This window comes from Carassius carassius, chromosome 16 (assembly GCF_963082965.1).
Source record: "Carassius carassius chromosome 16, fCarCar2.1, whole genome shotgun sequence".
In the NCBI taxonomy this organism is placed as follows: domain Eukaryota; kingdom Metazoa; phylum Chordata; class Actinopteri; order Cypriniformes; family Cyprinidae; genus Carassius; species Carassius carassius.
Window position 1 is genome coordinate 19,682,052 of NC_081770.1, and position 16,988 is coordinate 19,699,039.

Consider the following 16,988-nt stretch of genomic DNA (forward strand, 5'->3'; position numbering starts at 1 on the left):
TTGAAATGGTTATATTGTCCGGCGAACACACTTTGCAGCCGCTGCTGTGATGCTGTACTTATATGCTTCCAGTGTGAATACTCGCGAGAGTCTGCTACTGTAGGTGACATAGAGGGAGGCCGCCCACAGACCAGGATCTTGTCTTCACGACAACAATATCTATACTTCATGTTGAGCATAAATAATAAGCCTACTGATAAAGGACACCGTCAACAGTATTGACGGCAAAATAGACTATGTTTGACAGGTGCAATATGCCAGTGTGTCACCGGCCTAAGGTTTTCAAGAGGCATCACGCGAGTGTGAACATCACTGCAACTAGGAAAAAAACGATTGTAATTCAAACGCAGCTCCCGTCGTCATTTAAACAGACCTTTGCTCTTAATTCTGATCGGTCCAACGCAATAACGAAATCTGAGCAGGTCTAAAAACTGAAACTGTTGATGCTGCACTTTACACTTTGGAAAAGTGATATATATTTTTTAAATATGAGCAGGCCTACAAGCTGGGATTGGTAATGCTGCACTGTAATCATAGTTATTTATTTATATTTTTCATTATATTTTATTATATGATATTGGTTTGAGACTGAGAGTATTTTATTTAGTGGAGAACTTTGCAGCAGTATTTTATTTCTTATTCTTTTTTTATTTTATATATATTTTATTAAAAAGTATTTAAAAAAAAAGTGTAAACAAATTGTTAAAAAAAGTTTATAGTAATAAACAACCTGCAGTTTAATGTTTGCATTTCTTTCCCTTACTGTACTGAAAATGAACCGAACCGTGACTTTAAAACCAAGGTACGTACCGAACCGTGATTTTTGTGTACCGTTACACCCCTAATTTATATATATATATATATATATTTTTTTTGTTATTTAATTTTAATATGCTTTTAATTTCTAATTAAAAACATGACACTAAACATACAATATATTCAGTCACAACTTAAAATGAAAACCCTAACTGTATACAGTGCTGAGAATGCTGTTGTCATAAATTAGCTAAATAAACAAACAAACAAAGCAAAATTCAGTCGCAACTTTGATCTTTAAAAACATTATTTATTTTCAAACAATTTCTTTCACTTATAAATACATACAATTTTAACTAAAAAAAAAACAAATTTTAATTTATCAAGGTCTCTAGGTTTTTTTTTTTTTGTAGGAAATCCTTAATTGGATCCTGGATGAATCCTACACCTGTTGCAGAGCCGTAAAGTCAAGCGTTGTAATGGGCTCCCCACGGACGGCCTGTAATTGCTCCCAATAAACCAAGCTGATGCACCTTTTGGCTGTGAGCGTGAGTACATGAAACCAGAATGCATTCGGCTCACATCAGCTTTAACAAACGCCAGCCGCTTTAAATCAAGTGTGCCAACAGCCTGTACTAAAGCCATAAGCATGCATCTCCCTGCCAGAGATACGGATAGTGTCTGTACACGAACAGGAATGGCAACATGTTTGTTACTCCTTGTTCCAGCACTCGGCTCTCTGTTCTCGCTCCATCACTTTCACATCTGTGAAAGTGCGTTTATTGCTCCTCACTCTTAGATGATCTTGGCTACATCATCTGAGACAGAATGAGGTGGCCCAAACAGTAATCTTCTCTATTGCTTCTCGTGTCTACTTACGCTTGTTTACGGCCTTCATTCTCACAAAGAAAAAAATGTGTTTCACGAAATGGCAACACCTGAAAATCAACCCCCCGAATACTTCATTATCAGGGGTCTTGATACCACAGCACTAAAATATCACATCGTGATGGGGATAAATTACCCAATCACTCAGTTGGAAGCACTTACCCTTTTTATTTTTAACCGCTGCTCATTCACTTGCCCCGCATTAATCAGGAAAACGTGCCGACCGTCGGTGCGTCACGCTTGGAAGGAGCTCCAGATAAACTGTAAGTGGCCAAGACTGCCAGCGAGCTTCTCGAAGAAGAGTCTTTTATTAATATATTTGTATTTTTCTTAACTGACTTTTTTCTTTGCCTTAAAATAACAGGACAGTGGAGAAGATAAAGGACACACTATGCACTGTACCACAGCTGTGACAAAAACTTGTATGACATATAGGTCTGGTTTCATAGACAGGGCTTAGACTAAAACAGGATTAGGCCATGGTTCGATCAGGACATTTAAGTCATTTTTATAAACATGCCTTAGGAAAAAAAAACATTACTCTGTGCATTTTGAAATAAAATAAAGACACTGATACATTTTAAGATAAGTCAGAGCAAATTTCTTTCAGTTAAAACAGCTCAGACTTAGATTTTAGTCTGGCATTAGGTTTAAGCCTTGTCTGAGAAACCGGGGAATATGATATTGGGATATTGATCTGTTTATTTTTTTTTTGCCTTTTGTTTTTTGCTGCTTTTTGTTTTATTTTGCTTTTTTTATTTTCCTTTTTCATTTTGTTTTGTGTTGCTTTGCTTTGCACAGATTTTTGTTTTGCTTTGAGCCTTTGCCGAGCTTTGTTTTGCTTTGCTCTGCTTTCGTTCTGATTTGTTTTGCTCAGTTTTTTGTTTGGTTTTGTTTTGATTTTTGTTTTATTTTGGTTTTCAGTTTGCTTTTTTGTTTTATCCCTTTGCTTTGCTTTTTGTTTTGCTTTTTTATGTTGTTTTGCCTTGTTTTTGTTTTGCACTGCAAACATTTTCTCCATTATGAAAGTTGACAAACTTTTGTTTGTTTTCCTGTCCTACTTATATATATATATGATTGTTGCATTTTATTATTTACATTTAAATAATGACCCTATCAGACCTGCAAGCTATTTCTGGGTCATGATTTACCAGTTGAGCCCCTCAAAGAAGAAAGAAATGAAAGACTCCACTTGGCCGCTCTTCCATGGGTCTCTTTTTGCAAATATTTGCAGAAGGACCAGTTTAATGAGCATGGGATATGAAAGCAAAGCCTGCGGTGAGCAATATCATCTGCTTTGAACACCGTCAGGCTGCTTTCTTCAAAGCACTGCAACTCCCACTAGGCTTTGGGGCAAAGGCTTTCAGATGGAGGACAGGTGACAACCACCCATTCCCATTCCAGGCCGGGTGCCAAGGTATGCCAACAGTGACTTGTAATGTCTCCAGCATCTCTATTCTTCCTGCGACTGGAGATAAGAGGGCAGGCTCTGCTGGAGCGCACATAGTTGGACGTGTTCCCACTGTATTACAATACACCTTCAACAGTCATGAATGGGTCCAGAAGCTTGTATGCAGTGTATTTCCGGTCTCTTGGACTGATCAAATTGCAATGCTCAATGGAGTCTACTGCTTTCTCTTTTCATTCGCACGGCTGACAGAACGTTGATGCACAGCAAGAGTGACTTTTTTCCCATCAACACTTTCAAATGCATATAAGCATAGCTTTTGCTATGGAAGTTGAGCTTTTTTTTATCTATCCATCTTCTATCCATCCATCCATCCATCCATCCTTCAGTTTGTTTTTTAAATTCACAATTTCTAATTCATATAGTATGAATATATTTCAATGTCAATTCAAGAATGAATGGTTCACAACCACATAATTAACATAAGATTACCTTTTTTTTTTTTTTTTTACAGCTTTACAGTTTGAAAAGCCTATTTAAGATATTTTATGGACCCACATGAACCCTAAATAAACATCATTGCTGTGATCCAGACTAAACCAGACTAAACCTAGTAACCATCATCACCCAGTCTGGAAATTCAAGCTGCTCTTTGCTGCAGGGAGGCGTTCACAGAACAAAATGTGTTTGCAAACAAAGTTTTAGGAATTAAATTGCCAAATTCGGCCAAGTCTTCCTATAATATCTTCCTCTTTTTCCAGCTGCCTCACTGACTACAGCACTCCGCAGCATTTATTCATATTCTTCCAGCAGAAGGGAGCAATTTCCACTGGCTCACAGCCCTGATTAAGCTAAAACAAAACAAAAAATCCTCACGCTGTGGCTCTCTAATGCATGAAGATCGTAGCTTGATGAATACTTCATTCTCCCCCGAGTGCATCTGCCACAGATTATTAGTGTATGCATGTGGATCTGTGCCATAAAACTTTCCAGAACAACTTCGATAATGTTAATTAATAAATCCAATGTAGAAATAATGTGGACTTGTGCCATAAAACTCTGCAGAACAATTTCAATAGTATTAATAATTTAATCTAACTAGAAGTCTTACTAGAAGTGCTGTAAATGACTTTTTGAATTGACTCAAAACCTGCGCTACAGGTCAAAGACAGCACTGAGACTGTTCTCAGACAGCAAACTAACATTTGAGAACTGCTTATGAAGTTAAATATAACCTTAAACCTCAATAACATGCTTTAGTTGCCCCACTTTCAACTTCCTGTTTTCCATATATGGAATATTCAACTTCCTGTTTTCCATATATGGAATATTCAACTTCCTGTTTTCCATATTTGGAATATTCAACTTCAACTTCCTGTTTTCCATATTTGGAATATTCAACTTCAACTTCCTGTTTTCCATATTTGGAATATTCAACTTCAACTTCCTGTTTTCCATATATGAAATATTAAACTTCAACTTCCTGTTTTCCATATATGGAATATTAAACTTCCTGTTTTCCATATGAAAGCAGCGTTTGTGAGTGGGGTGGCCAACCTTAGCTTCACCCGTGTTAAATATTTTAAACGCATTAAACAGAAAAAAAAGAAAAAAAAATGAATTGCCCACATTAACATGCTAATTTTGACAACACTAATATATATATATATATATATATTTATATGGAAGTTTGTATATGTATATTGCAGTTACTGAGTCACATTAAGAAAAAAAAACCTTGATAAAATAAGACAAGCTAGCAATTTGTATCTTTGCTCAACCACCTGCGTTTAGTAATCTTCACCACACGCTCCTGTTGATGTGATGTTATAATTAAGAAATCTTCATTAGTGCAAACACTATCTAAAGACCCAGAAGACTGTGATTAATTTGGCTGTTCTCAATATTAGTTGATGCAGGACCTCAGTGGTACAACTCGCTGTCTGTCTTGATTACTTTCAGATCTGCCTGCTTCCAGCTCAGACTAGACGGCATGTAACATGCCCACCACTCCTTTCAGTTGTCAATCAATCTCCCCTTGATAAAACTTCTCTCAACATAAAAGAAAATTCGGACTGATGCATTGTTTAACCTTGTTATAAACATGCAAGCTCCAATAGTCATTTTCTCCAGTAGGCAAACTTAGGAAAATAAATTAATCAGAGCTTGATGGGAAAATTCCACAGATATGTAGAATAAAAATATCTGGCTACCATTTAACTATTTCACAATATGCTCTATTGGTTCATTATTTTAGACTAATCTCATACTGAAAGGTACGATGTTGGGTGCAATCTCCTGCTTCTTCTGTATTCTTATAAAATACTTGTTTTCTGTCCTCAATAAGAGTCAACACAGCCAGCTACAAAAATAACCTGTCAAATATTTATTATAAATATTGACCAATCCAGCATTCCAGCCCGAAAGAATGGATTGAGACTACATGAGGGTTTCAAACTGTGAAACCTGATAGTTTTCAGATTGAACTCACCACCGTCTAACAGAACGTCTTACAGAGGTAACAGAACTGTATTAAATGAAGCACACTGATACAAATGATTCTGTGGTGAAGTAAATAATAAAGAAAAACAAATGTAAATTCTACATAAAAATAGTTCAAGCAATGATAATAATAATACTATTAAAAAGTAAATTCTATATTAGTTCTCAACTCAAGCATCTCAACCTACTCAATTTTTCTGATACTGGTGTTAGCATCATATACTGGGTCATGAATGAATAAGATTTTTTTTTTTTTTTTTTTTTTTTTTTTACCCCAGCTGTATTTACACAGTTTTACCAATGCTTTTGTTGCTAGGTTTAGTAATGTGCAATTTTGCTACACCTGGAGTTAATGTTCTACTCAAAATGACATATATATGCTTCGTACTATGTACCAAGTATTCATAATTACTAATTATGTACTGTTGATATAGTGTCTGCATGATAACACATACACTTGGTTTGCATGTTTTAATGAAGTGCTATATTGAATAAAACTCAAAGTATTGCCTGTGAACTGTAAATTGTACAAAGCAGTAGCAGTAAAATTTACTTAAAATGTAAACAGTTAATCCTACACAGACGCACACGCACAGACACACACATATATATATATATAGTTGAAATAAAACAGTTGAAATAGTATAGTTGGGGCAAAGAAAATGTTAAAATATTTTCCCAAAAACTTTTACTCATTCAATTTAACAAACAAACTAAAACAACAACAACAACAAAACTCTTAAATTAAGCTAAAAAAGTCATTGCTTGAAGTCAAATAATTAATTAATAAATTTTTTAAAAAAAAATCACTAAATCCTGTATACGGTAATGTTAAACTCAGAGAATCTTAAGTTCTTAGAATCTTAACTATTTATTATTTTCATAAATACATATAGAATTTTAGATTAAACTTATTTAGTCTATTAGGACAAAGTAATACATTTTTTTTTCATTTTATATATATATATATATATATATATATACACGTGACCCGTTCTGGCAAAATGATTTGGAATGAAAAAATAATTTTCAAAAATAAGTTCTTTTTATTTTCACATTCTCCATTAAAATACCTTAAAAATGATTTATGACGTTGGAATCAGACAACAAAATGACTGGGCTACTACAGCTGTTTGAAGACGACAGAGTCAGCAGAGTTGATTTCGAGAGAAATCGAGTTCAAGTTTTCTGAAGATTCCAAAGATAAATCACCAAACAACATTGCATATTTTCCTCCATTTCTTTTCTAAATAATAATAACTGTATTATAAATCACAATATAGCTATTTTTGTTTGAGATTTTTAAATAAAAAATAACAAAAAAAAAGATTTAATCAAGTTTAAGTTTAATCAAGAGCAGCGAGTGATTCCGTCTTTTCTTTTGATGTTTGATAAACATTGAGACAGATCTATATTAAGACCTACTGTAATGCATGGATCAAATACAATGTTACACATCAGATTTTCCACAACCATTAACTAAACGTTCATGTAAGACATGAATCCCGCCAAGACATATTTTGCAGTAATGTACTTTATAGGGTGATTGCGGTTTGAATATCCTATTTCACTGGTTTGGACTCATGTCATGGACAAATTCGATATGAATATTCACAAAGCTGGAATGCTGCATTTTGCAACAACAGACCTACAACTTGTGATGAGAAGCAGCAGCAGTCGTCCAGAAGTGAGCAGAGAAATAGATATTCCTCTCATAAAATGTACAAATAAAGATCATTTTAGATATTTAACTACTATTGGGAGCATTGGGACCGCTAGAAGAGGACTTAATGAACATTTTTCACTTTTTTTGCCTGTAGCTCAAAATTAGATGAGGCATTCCGACTCATTTTGCCAGCACAGGTCACATATAAAGAAAACTACATCAATATACAAATGTACATCTACATTGTACATTCATATATCAAGATATTTTTTCTAGAAAACAAACAAACTAAAAAGTTGCCTGTGAAGTCACTGCTCCTTCACACTGAAACAAACACACAAATAATAACCCCGGGTGGAAGTGTGTTGTGAACGCTGAAATAATTATATCGTAATAATAGTAAGCCTGTTTGAAAAACACCAAAAAAAATTGGCTGAGGTGTTTGCGGCATCACGCTAGACCGAGGACAAACTCTGACTACGACAACAAAATGATTTGGTGGGCCTAAGTTAATAAGCATCAGGCGTGACTCCGGCTCATAAATCTTCTCCTAGCATTTGACTTAACAAATACTTCACAGTCAGGCAGATACAGTGGGAATTGCTCGCACTCACTAAATTATGAGCAGGAAGGGAGAGATATATGCGGAGATTGTGTGCGTGGAGCTCGGGAGCTTTCGCAGGCGGTTTCCTGAAATGTGACTTGTGAGCCACGGACGGCATTAATGTCCCTTCTTCCTCGCTCGCTTTATCCAAAGGCACTTTCTGTCCTCAACAAATATTTGCGTCACGGATTGGGATTTCAAAAGAAACGATATAGAGCTGACACAAGAGCGCGATTGAAGTGCATTCTGCAGCTCTGGGATTAATTAAGCATGTCACACACACTAATCAGCTTTTTATTCAATTCGCAAATGATTTGCTCCACGTCAAGAATAGAGGACGTTTGGAGCACGCCATGCATGTTTATGAATTTCTTTTGTTCGGTTTCTCGATTTTAACAAAGCCAACTGAGCACAAATTGCCAAGTACACGTACTCCCCAAGATCTGACATGAGTAGATGAAGAGGGAACGACCAGCAGGGAAGCTTTTGAACCAAAATTACAGGTGCTAAACGCTACATTTCTCCAGAGCCAATGGTGCATGGAAATTTAGCAATGCTAAAGACAATTGAGGATTATTTTTTCCACAAAAATACATTAGGGATCGCTGCTTTAATGCAATGCTTTAATGTGTTTAGAAATGCTTTTACCTAAATTTGAGCATCCATTAAGTCTTGCAATTAGCATGACAGATGAATTGGCTCAGCGGGTCTGTTGATACACACATTACGGCGCGTATCGAACAGCTGGCCTCTGAACCCGACCGGTTTGGCGTCGTAGTAGGTGAATTGACATCACTAGTGGTCCCCATGGAAACCGGAGTTTTCTGGTGGAGGCAGGTGATGTGGTTGTGATGAGAACAGACAGTCTTTACTGATTTTACAGAATCACATTACACCTAGTGTTAATTTTGTCAGCTATTTTTAATTTTACTCTTAGTCCAGTGATAAATGTCCTTGTTGGTTTTTATCATATTTAGTCAACTTCATCCTATTTAGTTTAGTCAATACATAAGTCTCAACATTTTAGTCTAGTTTTAGTCAAAGAAAATACAAAGTATTTTAGTCTAGTTTGACTTGACATTTTAGCATTAATACGATTATTATTTATTATCCATACAACAGTATTAATTTTGGCAGCCATTGTTAATTTAGTCTTACTCAAACATATTTAGTCGACCTTGTCCTGTTTTTGTTTTGCCAAGTTTAAGTCAATGAAATGTATGAGCATTTTAGTAAAGTTTTAGTCAAATCTTCGGACTGGTGCATTTCACATTTTCATCATGCTGTATAATGGTTAAACTGAAAAAAAAAAAAAATATATATATATATATATATATATATTTATAATATATATATATATATATATATATATATATATATATATATATATTTATAATATATATATATATATATATATATTTTTGCTCAAATATAATTGCAAGGATTGTTGTCATTTGAGCAATTTACTTTTGAATTTCAGGTATTGCGCTTTTTACTAGTAAGCAGAAATCAATAGAATGTGAACTGATGTATTTGACCTCATCTAGTGTACTTAATTCGTATAGGCGTTTTATTATATAAAGTCTTATGCACTCTCTCGGTCTACATTATAAAAGCAGATAAAACAAACAAAAAATATTATCCAATAATATTATCCACTATAATTCCAAATTGCAATAGCCTATTTCTCTATTAAAAAAACAGCAGTCGAGTAAATTCATTTATACAGCAACCAATCGCAAACAATAAAGTCAAAATCTCATGACAGAACACAGAATGATGCTTTTTAGATGCTAAACTCCAGCTTGTTTGTCCGTGTATTCAGATAATCCGCGGCGGCACTTCTGCAATGAGGCGCGAACACGTGTGCATGGTTGCCAGATTACATAAAATAAGCAACAGCGATGCTCTGATATGGGGATCTGAACTTTTGATATCTGGCAACCGCACTCATGAAAGCTCACGTAGCAGAGGTGTGTAAAGCAGCCCACAATAACATTTTGTCTCCTTTTTTGACGAAAAAACAAACAAACAAACAGATTTTTGTTAAAGTTTTACATTTTTTTAAATACATTTTAGTCTCGTCTTATTTTGTCAACAAAATTGCATATTGAATATAGTCATAGTTATAGTTTATTGACCTTATTGTTGTCTCGTCTCATCTTCGTCTCGTCTTAGTCATGGGAAAAAGCTTTTTAATGAACATTTTTCGTCATAGTCTTCATTAACGAAATGAACACTAATTACACCAGAGACTGGACGAGCAAACAAATGAACCTGACACGGGCTTCAGTGCCTCTGTGATCATTATTATTGATGGGGTGTGTGTGGGTGTGTACATTAACCACCGTTCACGCACAAAAACATCCAAATTGGTGCTCTCATTTAAAAATGCATATCCAGGTGAGAAATAATAACCATATTCATGTTGAACAGAAATCAGAAACACATTCTCCACCACATCTCCCTACTCATTTTCAATAGGAATTAAACAATAAAATCTTCACAAATGCATATTCCTACTAGCTCTTGAAAAAAAAAAAAAGATTTCTCATTAAGCACTGCAAATGATGAAACTGACTATTGTAATAAAACTACTCATTTAAAGTTGTTGATAATAGAAATAAAATCAATATTAAAAAAATGTATTGTTTATAATTTATTAAATACAATAATATATATTATACATTAATATTTATTTATTTATTCATTCATTTTTTAATAAAATAAATTAAGCACTTCCACATTTTCATTTATTATATTATAAAATAATATATTAGGTTTTCATTAAAAGTCGGTTCTTCTGAAAAAAAAAAGGATAGTATTTGTCCTTCCAAAAGGAAAAACAAGTTACATATAATAATTTATAATAGTTATATAATAATAATAATAATAATAATAATAATAATAATAACAACAACAATAATAATAATACATTTACATTTACATATTTTCCATAAAGAATTGCAAATTATATAACTGAATTAAAAACTGTAAAAACAAAACAATTGATTCAAAGTTGTTGATTGTAAATCTAAACAAATGTATATTCACTAACGTATTAAAGTATTTACTAAATTTGTTTTTGAGCTGTTATTAGAAAATGATTAAAAAAAAATCTGTTCTTCTGGAAGAAAATCCTTCTGATTTTTACATCGGAACCCCAACTGTTATGCTCTATAATCTTTTGCCACAAACTGTGACCAATCAGAATCGAGCATTTAATGAAGCACTGGTACAAAATAAAATAGAAATCAAAGAGTACAGACACACAGTAGTCCTGGATGTTAATGTAATGGTTCTCTCAAAAATGTACAGCATGTCACCACCAGAAAGGCAGCCACGGACCCATTCCAGTCTACTGCTCCCACTTCTCCGGCCCACTTTACAAGACAAAGTAATGGGTGGGTTTTCCCCCAACCCCTCCGCTGTCTTTGGGGGGTGCATTCGGAGCAGAGGATTTGTGTGAAGGTGCGTTTCGCTCCACCAGACCGATCGCAAGTCCTAGCACAGTCCACCTTCACTCCCATTTCACTCTCAGACTCACAGGAAAGGGATTGATCGCCCATGCTTCGTTGCCCTGCAGCTGAACGGCCATAGGATGGTACAGCAAACATATTCAGGCAGTAGAGAGCGATCATGCTGCGGGAGGTCTGACACCACTTGGGTTACACCAGGATTAAATGTGCTGCGTCTCAGCGCAGGTGCAGCTTGTTTAGTTTGACAGGACTCACCTGGGCTATCTGCACATATTGCCATCAGTGTAAATGCCAAGACCTGAACTTTTTTGTGGTTTACTCAGCTAGTGAAGTATCAATATGTGATCATATATATATATATATATATATATATATATATATATATATATATATATATTAGTGGTGGGCCGTTATCGGCGTTAACATGCTGCGTTAACGTGAGACTCTTATCGGGCGATAAAAAGAAATTTCGCCGTTAATCTATTCTCAAAGTTGGGTTGGGAGCTGGGTCTATACTAAGCAAGCTATGATGACTTTCACCTTGATATTTTATATAACCGACTGGCTGAGGACAGCCTAAAAAGATGCTCAGGACAGTTGACGGGCCACTGCTGTGCATCGTCACGAAAGCTTATCTTTTTCACGTGTTTTTAAGCCTTACCGCTTGTCGATTAAAACATTAAAGCATCCAAACACAAGACACGGAAAAGCTGAACAGAGTAGCGAAGTTCTCCTCGAAGTCCCTCTTGCACCTGAACGACAAATACAGATCGCAGTTTGAACAAACAAAAAGATGTGAAAGAGCCCAATTCAGCACCGCGGTGTTCAGGTGTTCAGGACTCACGCAGAGAAAGGCGTCTCAAAACACTTGAACATCGAATTTGCTTATTTTTGCTCTTGTGCCGACAAATACATACAAAATATGTCAATATATCCACCTTGGAAATTATGCTAGAAAAAACTGTCAGTTATTTCTTAAGTGAAAGTAAACAGTTGAGGAAAAAAATGGGCTGTGTATTATATTGGACGCGTTCATCGTCTCTTAAAGTGACCGCGTCTAATTTAGCTACTGGCTGCTGTAATGTTCATCCAAGAAAATGAAAATGAAAATCACTCACTGCTCTTGACTGAATTACTTTGTAGTTTTAACAGTCAAACCAAAAATTATTCAGTCACCAGATATCATTTTTGATATATATAGCAAAACTGTAATAATGTGAGAAATGTTGAAGGTGTCTGAATAAATGTAGGTTTGATTGTATATTTCATTTTTTACACTGAAGACTATCCAGTGCTATTTTACATTTAATTATTTGGTTTCTGTACCTTGACACCTACAAACTTGAAAAAAACGTAAACATTGTGTAAATAGCACAAATAAATAAAAATAAACGAACATACAAATTAAACAGTTTCAAACAGGGCCCACTGGTACAACCCTCACTGGTTCCCCGCTGACCCCAGCTCCGGCCCTGCTCTCGCCTGTTTCACACATACTCTGTCTGCAGTGCGTATGCAGTCCGTGTGCGTTACTTATGTGGTGCAGCACGGACTCGATGTGCTTTCACACAGGACGCGTTTGCAGTCCGCTACTCGGTACGTAAACGATCGCTGCACTGCTGCAGATGCAACGCTCCTGGAATCCGTTAACATGGGTGCGTAAAAAAATATGCAACGCATACGCACTGCAGACAGAGTATGTGTGAGACAGACGTAAGGTTGTTTGCACCTTGTGCAATGTGGAATTAGTTTACAGCTTTTTCAAGCACTTTGTGATGCATTTTGGAAACAGGAGATGAGCCACTTTTCTAATGCACCACCTAGCTTGATAAACCCCTTCTCAAAGACTTACTAGATTAATCTAGATTAATTTCAAGATCACAGTGAGATTAAAAAAATTAATCTATGCCCAACACTAATATATTAAATTTTTTCATTTACATTTATTCACTTAGCTGACGCTTTTATCCAAAGCGACTTACAATTGCTATATATGTCAGAGGTCGCACACCTCTGGAGCAACTAGGGGTTAAGTGTCTTGCTCAGGGACACATTGGTGTCTCACAGTGGATTCGAACCCGGGTCTCTCACACCAAAGACATGTGTCTTATCCACTGCGCTAGCACCACCATATATATATATATATATATATATATATATATATATATATATATGCAGTGTTGGGTATAGTTACTTTGGAAAGTAGTTAGTCAGGTTACAACGTTACCATCAATTAAAAGTAATCAGTTATGATACAGCGTTACCTATTCATAAAAGTAACGCGTTAGAGTACTCATGCGTTACCAAAAAATAAAAGCCGTTTGCAGCGGCTCACACATGACAGACACAGCCCCGGCCCCTTTAAATGCACCTAGAAGTCGTGACTCCCTACAATGAATAACGTCAGTCATCTGACTAAATTAACACTGCAGGATAACAATAACAGGAAAGACAGTAGGCAATAGGCTATTCCACATGGCGTTTTATTTATTTATTATCACAGAACATATTATTAATCAAAATTCGCACCTACCCAGCTCGGGTAGCCTATGGCTACTGTATATTATGAGCACCACAAGATAACTCCTGATTTTTCTTTAACTTAATGCAGTTATCAAAGTACAAGTATGCTTACTTGTAAACACAACCTTAAACAGGCTTGCAGATTTAAATCCATTTAGAAATGATGAACAACCAGCCAGCCAACGATCTAACAGAAATTAACAGCTGCCTGTCAAACAAAAATGATAACAAACCGAATTAAATCCTTCACTGCCACACAGGCAAATGACAAATCGCTTAATAGCCGAACTAATTATTATTAAAGTTTAACTCACAGTCACAAGCCTAAATTCGCTTTAACACAGCCCATAAACCAAACGCTGTCCTCTCTGCCATCTTGCCGGGAGTTCGAAAAAAAACCCCCACACACACACAGGCGCAGGTCAGGCGCAGGGCACAGACGTATCACAGCCATTGACTTTACGATCACAGAGCTTCGGTTCCGCTGATACATCCGCAGGTGGCAGAGTAAACCTAGGCCTACTGTCTGACAAAAAGCAGGCTGCAGTCGGGATTTTCCTTTCCTTAAAATAACGGATTACTTTTTTAAAAAAATAACGAAGTTACTGATTACTTACGCACGAAACTAACGCGTTAAGTTACACATTTCAGGAAAAAAGTAATTAGAGTACTCGAACGCGTTACTTTGTAACGCGTTACCCACAACACTGTATATATATATATTCCAATTAATCACATCCAAAATAAACGTTTTTGTTTACATAATATACACTCATTAAATCTTTGTGGCATAGATTCAACAAGGTGATTTTGTTCCATATTGACATGATAGCATCACAAAGTTGCTGCAGATTTTGTCAGCTGCACATCCATGATGTGAATCTCCCGTTCCAGCACATCCCAAAGATGCTCTATTGGATTGAGATCTGGTGACTGTGGAGGCCATTTGAGTAAAGTGAACTCATTGTCATGTTCAAGAAACCAGTCTGAGATGATTTGAGACATGGTGCATTATCCTGCTGGAAGTAGCCAACAAAAGATGGGTACACTGTAGTCATAAAGGGATGGACATGGTCAGAAACAATACTCAGGTAGTCTGTGGTGTTTAAACAATGCTCAGTTGGTACTAAAGGGCCTAAAGTGTGCCAAGAAACTATCCCCCACACCATTACACCACTCACCACCAGCCTGAACCGCTGAGACAAGGCAGGATTCTTTCATGTTCTTTATACCAAATTCTGACTCTACCATCTGAGTGTCGCAGCAGAAATTGAGACCCATCAGACCAGGTAACGTTTTCCAATCTTCTGTTGTCCAATTTTGGTGAGCCTGTGTGAATTGTAGCCTCTGTTTCCTGTTCTTAGCTGACAGGAGCGGCTCCTGGTGTGGTCTTCTGCTGCTGTAGCTCATCTGCTTCAGGGTTCGATGTGTTGTGCGTTCAGAGATAGTATTCTGCATACCTTGGTTGTAACGAGTGGTTATTTGAGTTACTGTTGCCTTTGTATCATCTCTAACCAGTCTGCCCACTCTCCTCTGACCGCTTATTCCAGATCACAAACAGATCAGGACCTTCCCCCACCTCCATAATATCTTTTATTCCATATATTTCATCATTTGCATGTAAGAGCAAATATGTGTTATTTTATTACCTTTCTCACAGGTTGCTCCACCATAGCTGGGCAGACACAGGCATACGAAAGAGTTGTCCTCATCAATGCAGGTGCCTCCATTCTGACATGGATTGGACTGACAATCATCAATATCTGTGAGAATAAACAGAGACAGAGAGATTATGAAATCCAGAAACAACGGTTTTGCTTTATTTTACCTTTTCATTAGAGCTGAGAAAGTACCGCAGGTGATATAAAATGGCACGCCAGAAAGTTGTGATTTTGTTCACATTGTTTTTCTATTTTCAAACTAACATTTGTCCTAACATTGCTATATTTCCAATTACTGAGGTAAAATGTCTTGCTGGCGTTTCTGAAATGAACTACAATACTAGGACTGAAATCACTATAATAATGAGTTGGACCCTTTTTACAAACACGTTTGTGCAAAAAAGAATTCAGACCAGCTGTGAATACCCAATCTCTGTGTTCACAGGGAGGAATTAGTCAACCGCTTGTGTTGAAAACGTATTTGCTGAACCTTTCGTCAAGAGGTTTTTTAAAGAACTGACCATACAGCTACAATTGAACCTTTCTCTCTCTCTCTATTATTTCTCTCATGTTTTGTGTTATATATTTCTGATCTAAAGTGCAACATAAATAACTACTATATATTTGTGTTGTGATTTTTCATGTGACTACGATCTTAATCCTGATTCCCGATGCTATGTTTACCAACATAAATGCAATTTCCAACACGCATCTATTAACCACCAAGTAAAAATAACATATTTACTGCACTCTTTGTGGCAACTAAAACATAGGAAAAGAAATGTAAAGATTGATTTAAATTGTATTTAACCGTTTATTTATTATGCAGTACATACTAACGTATACATTTACAAACATTTAAAAACAACATATTATATACATTAGAATATAATAAAGAATAATATCTAAATAACTAAGCAAAATAATAATTGACTAAAACAAAAATAAATACATAAATGGACATGAAATGCTGTTTTGAGTTATAATATATCATTTTTACATGCAGTGTTTATGCATTATTACAGTATTTAATTAAATATATAAAATATACTAAAGATACTTAAACATACAAACCAAAAAATAATAAAGTTGAACAGCTTTTGGTATCTAAGCATGTTTTAAATAAATAAATAAACAACAATATAAATATTATTAATATGTGATATATATGAGAATACAAATATTAAGTAAATACTTCATAATAACTAAAACAAAAAGTAAATAAATACATAAATGGCGAAGAAATTAGTTTTGCGATAAAATATGGCATTTATGTATGCAATTTTACATATTTATTACAGTTTTTATATAAATATAATTAAATATACAAAATATACAAACAAACAAGTAAATAAAGCTGTAAAGTTTGTTATAGAAATAAAATATTAAATTCAATATTTAAGCACACATTTTAAATAAAAATATAAATAAGAAACAATATAATATTAATATATAACATCTGAGAATAAAACTATATATATATAAAAAAGCATAAATGGAG

The 16,988-nt window shown here is 35.2% G+C and overlaps 1 protein-coding gene across 2 annotated transcripts in view; it reads right to left on the reverse strand.

Annotated features, from left to right (window-relative positions):
• LOC132159829 (neurocan core protein-like) overlaps positions 1–16,988 on the reverse strand; it is a 127,759-nt gene that overhangs the window by 13,967 nt on the left and 96,804 nt on the right. For both annotated transcript variants that reach the window (XM_059569453.1, XM_059569452.1), the window contains exon 10: positions 15,476–15,589. In XM_059569453.1, the coding sequence (XP_059425436.1) occupies positions 15,476–15,589 (114 nt within the window). The remainder of the gene's footprint in view (positions 1–15,475; positions 15,590–16,988) is intronic.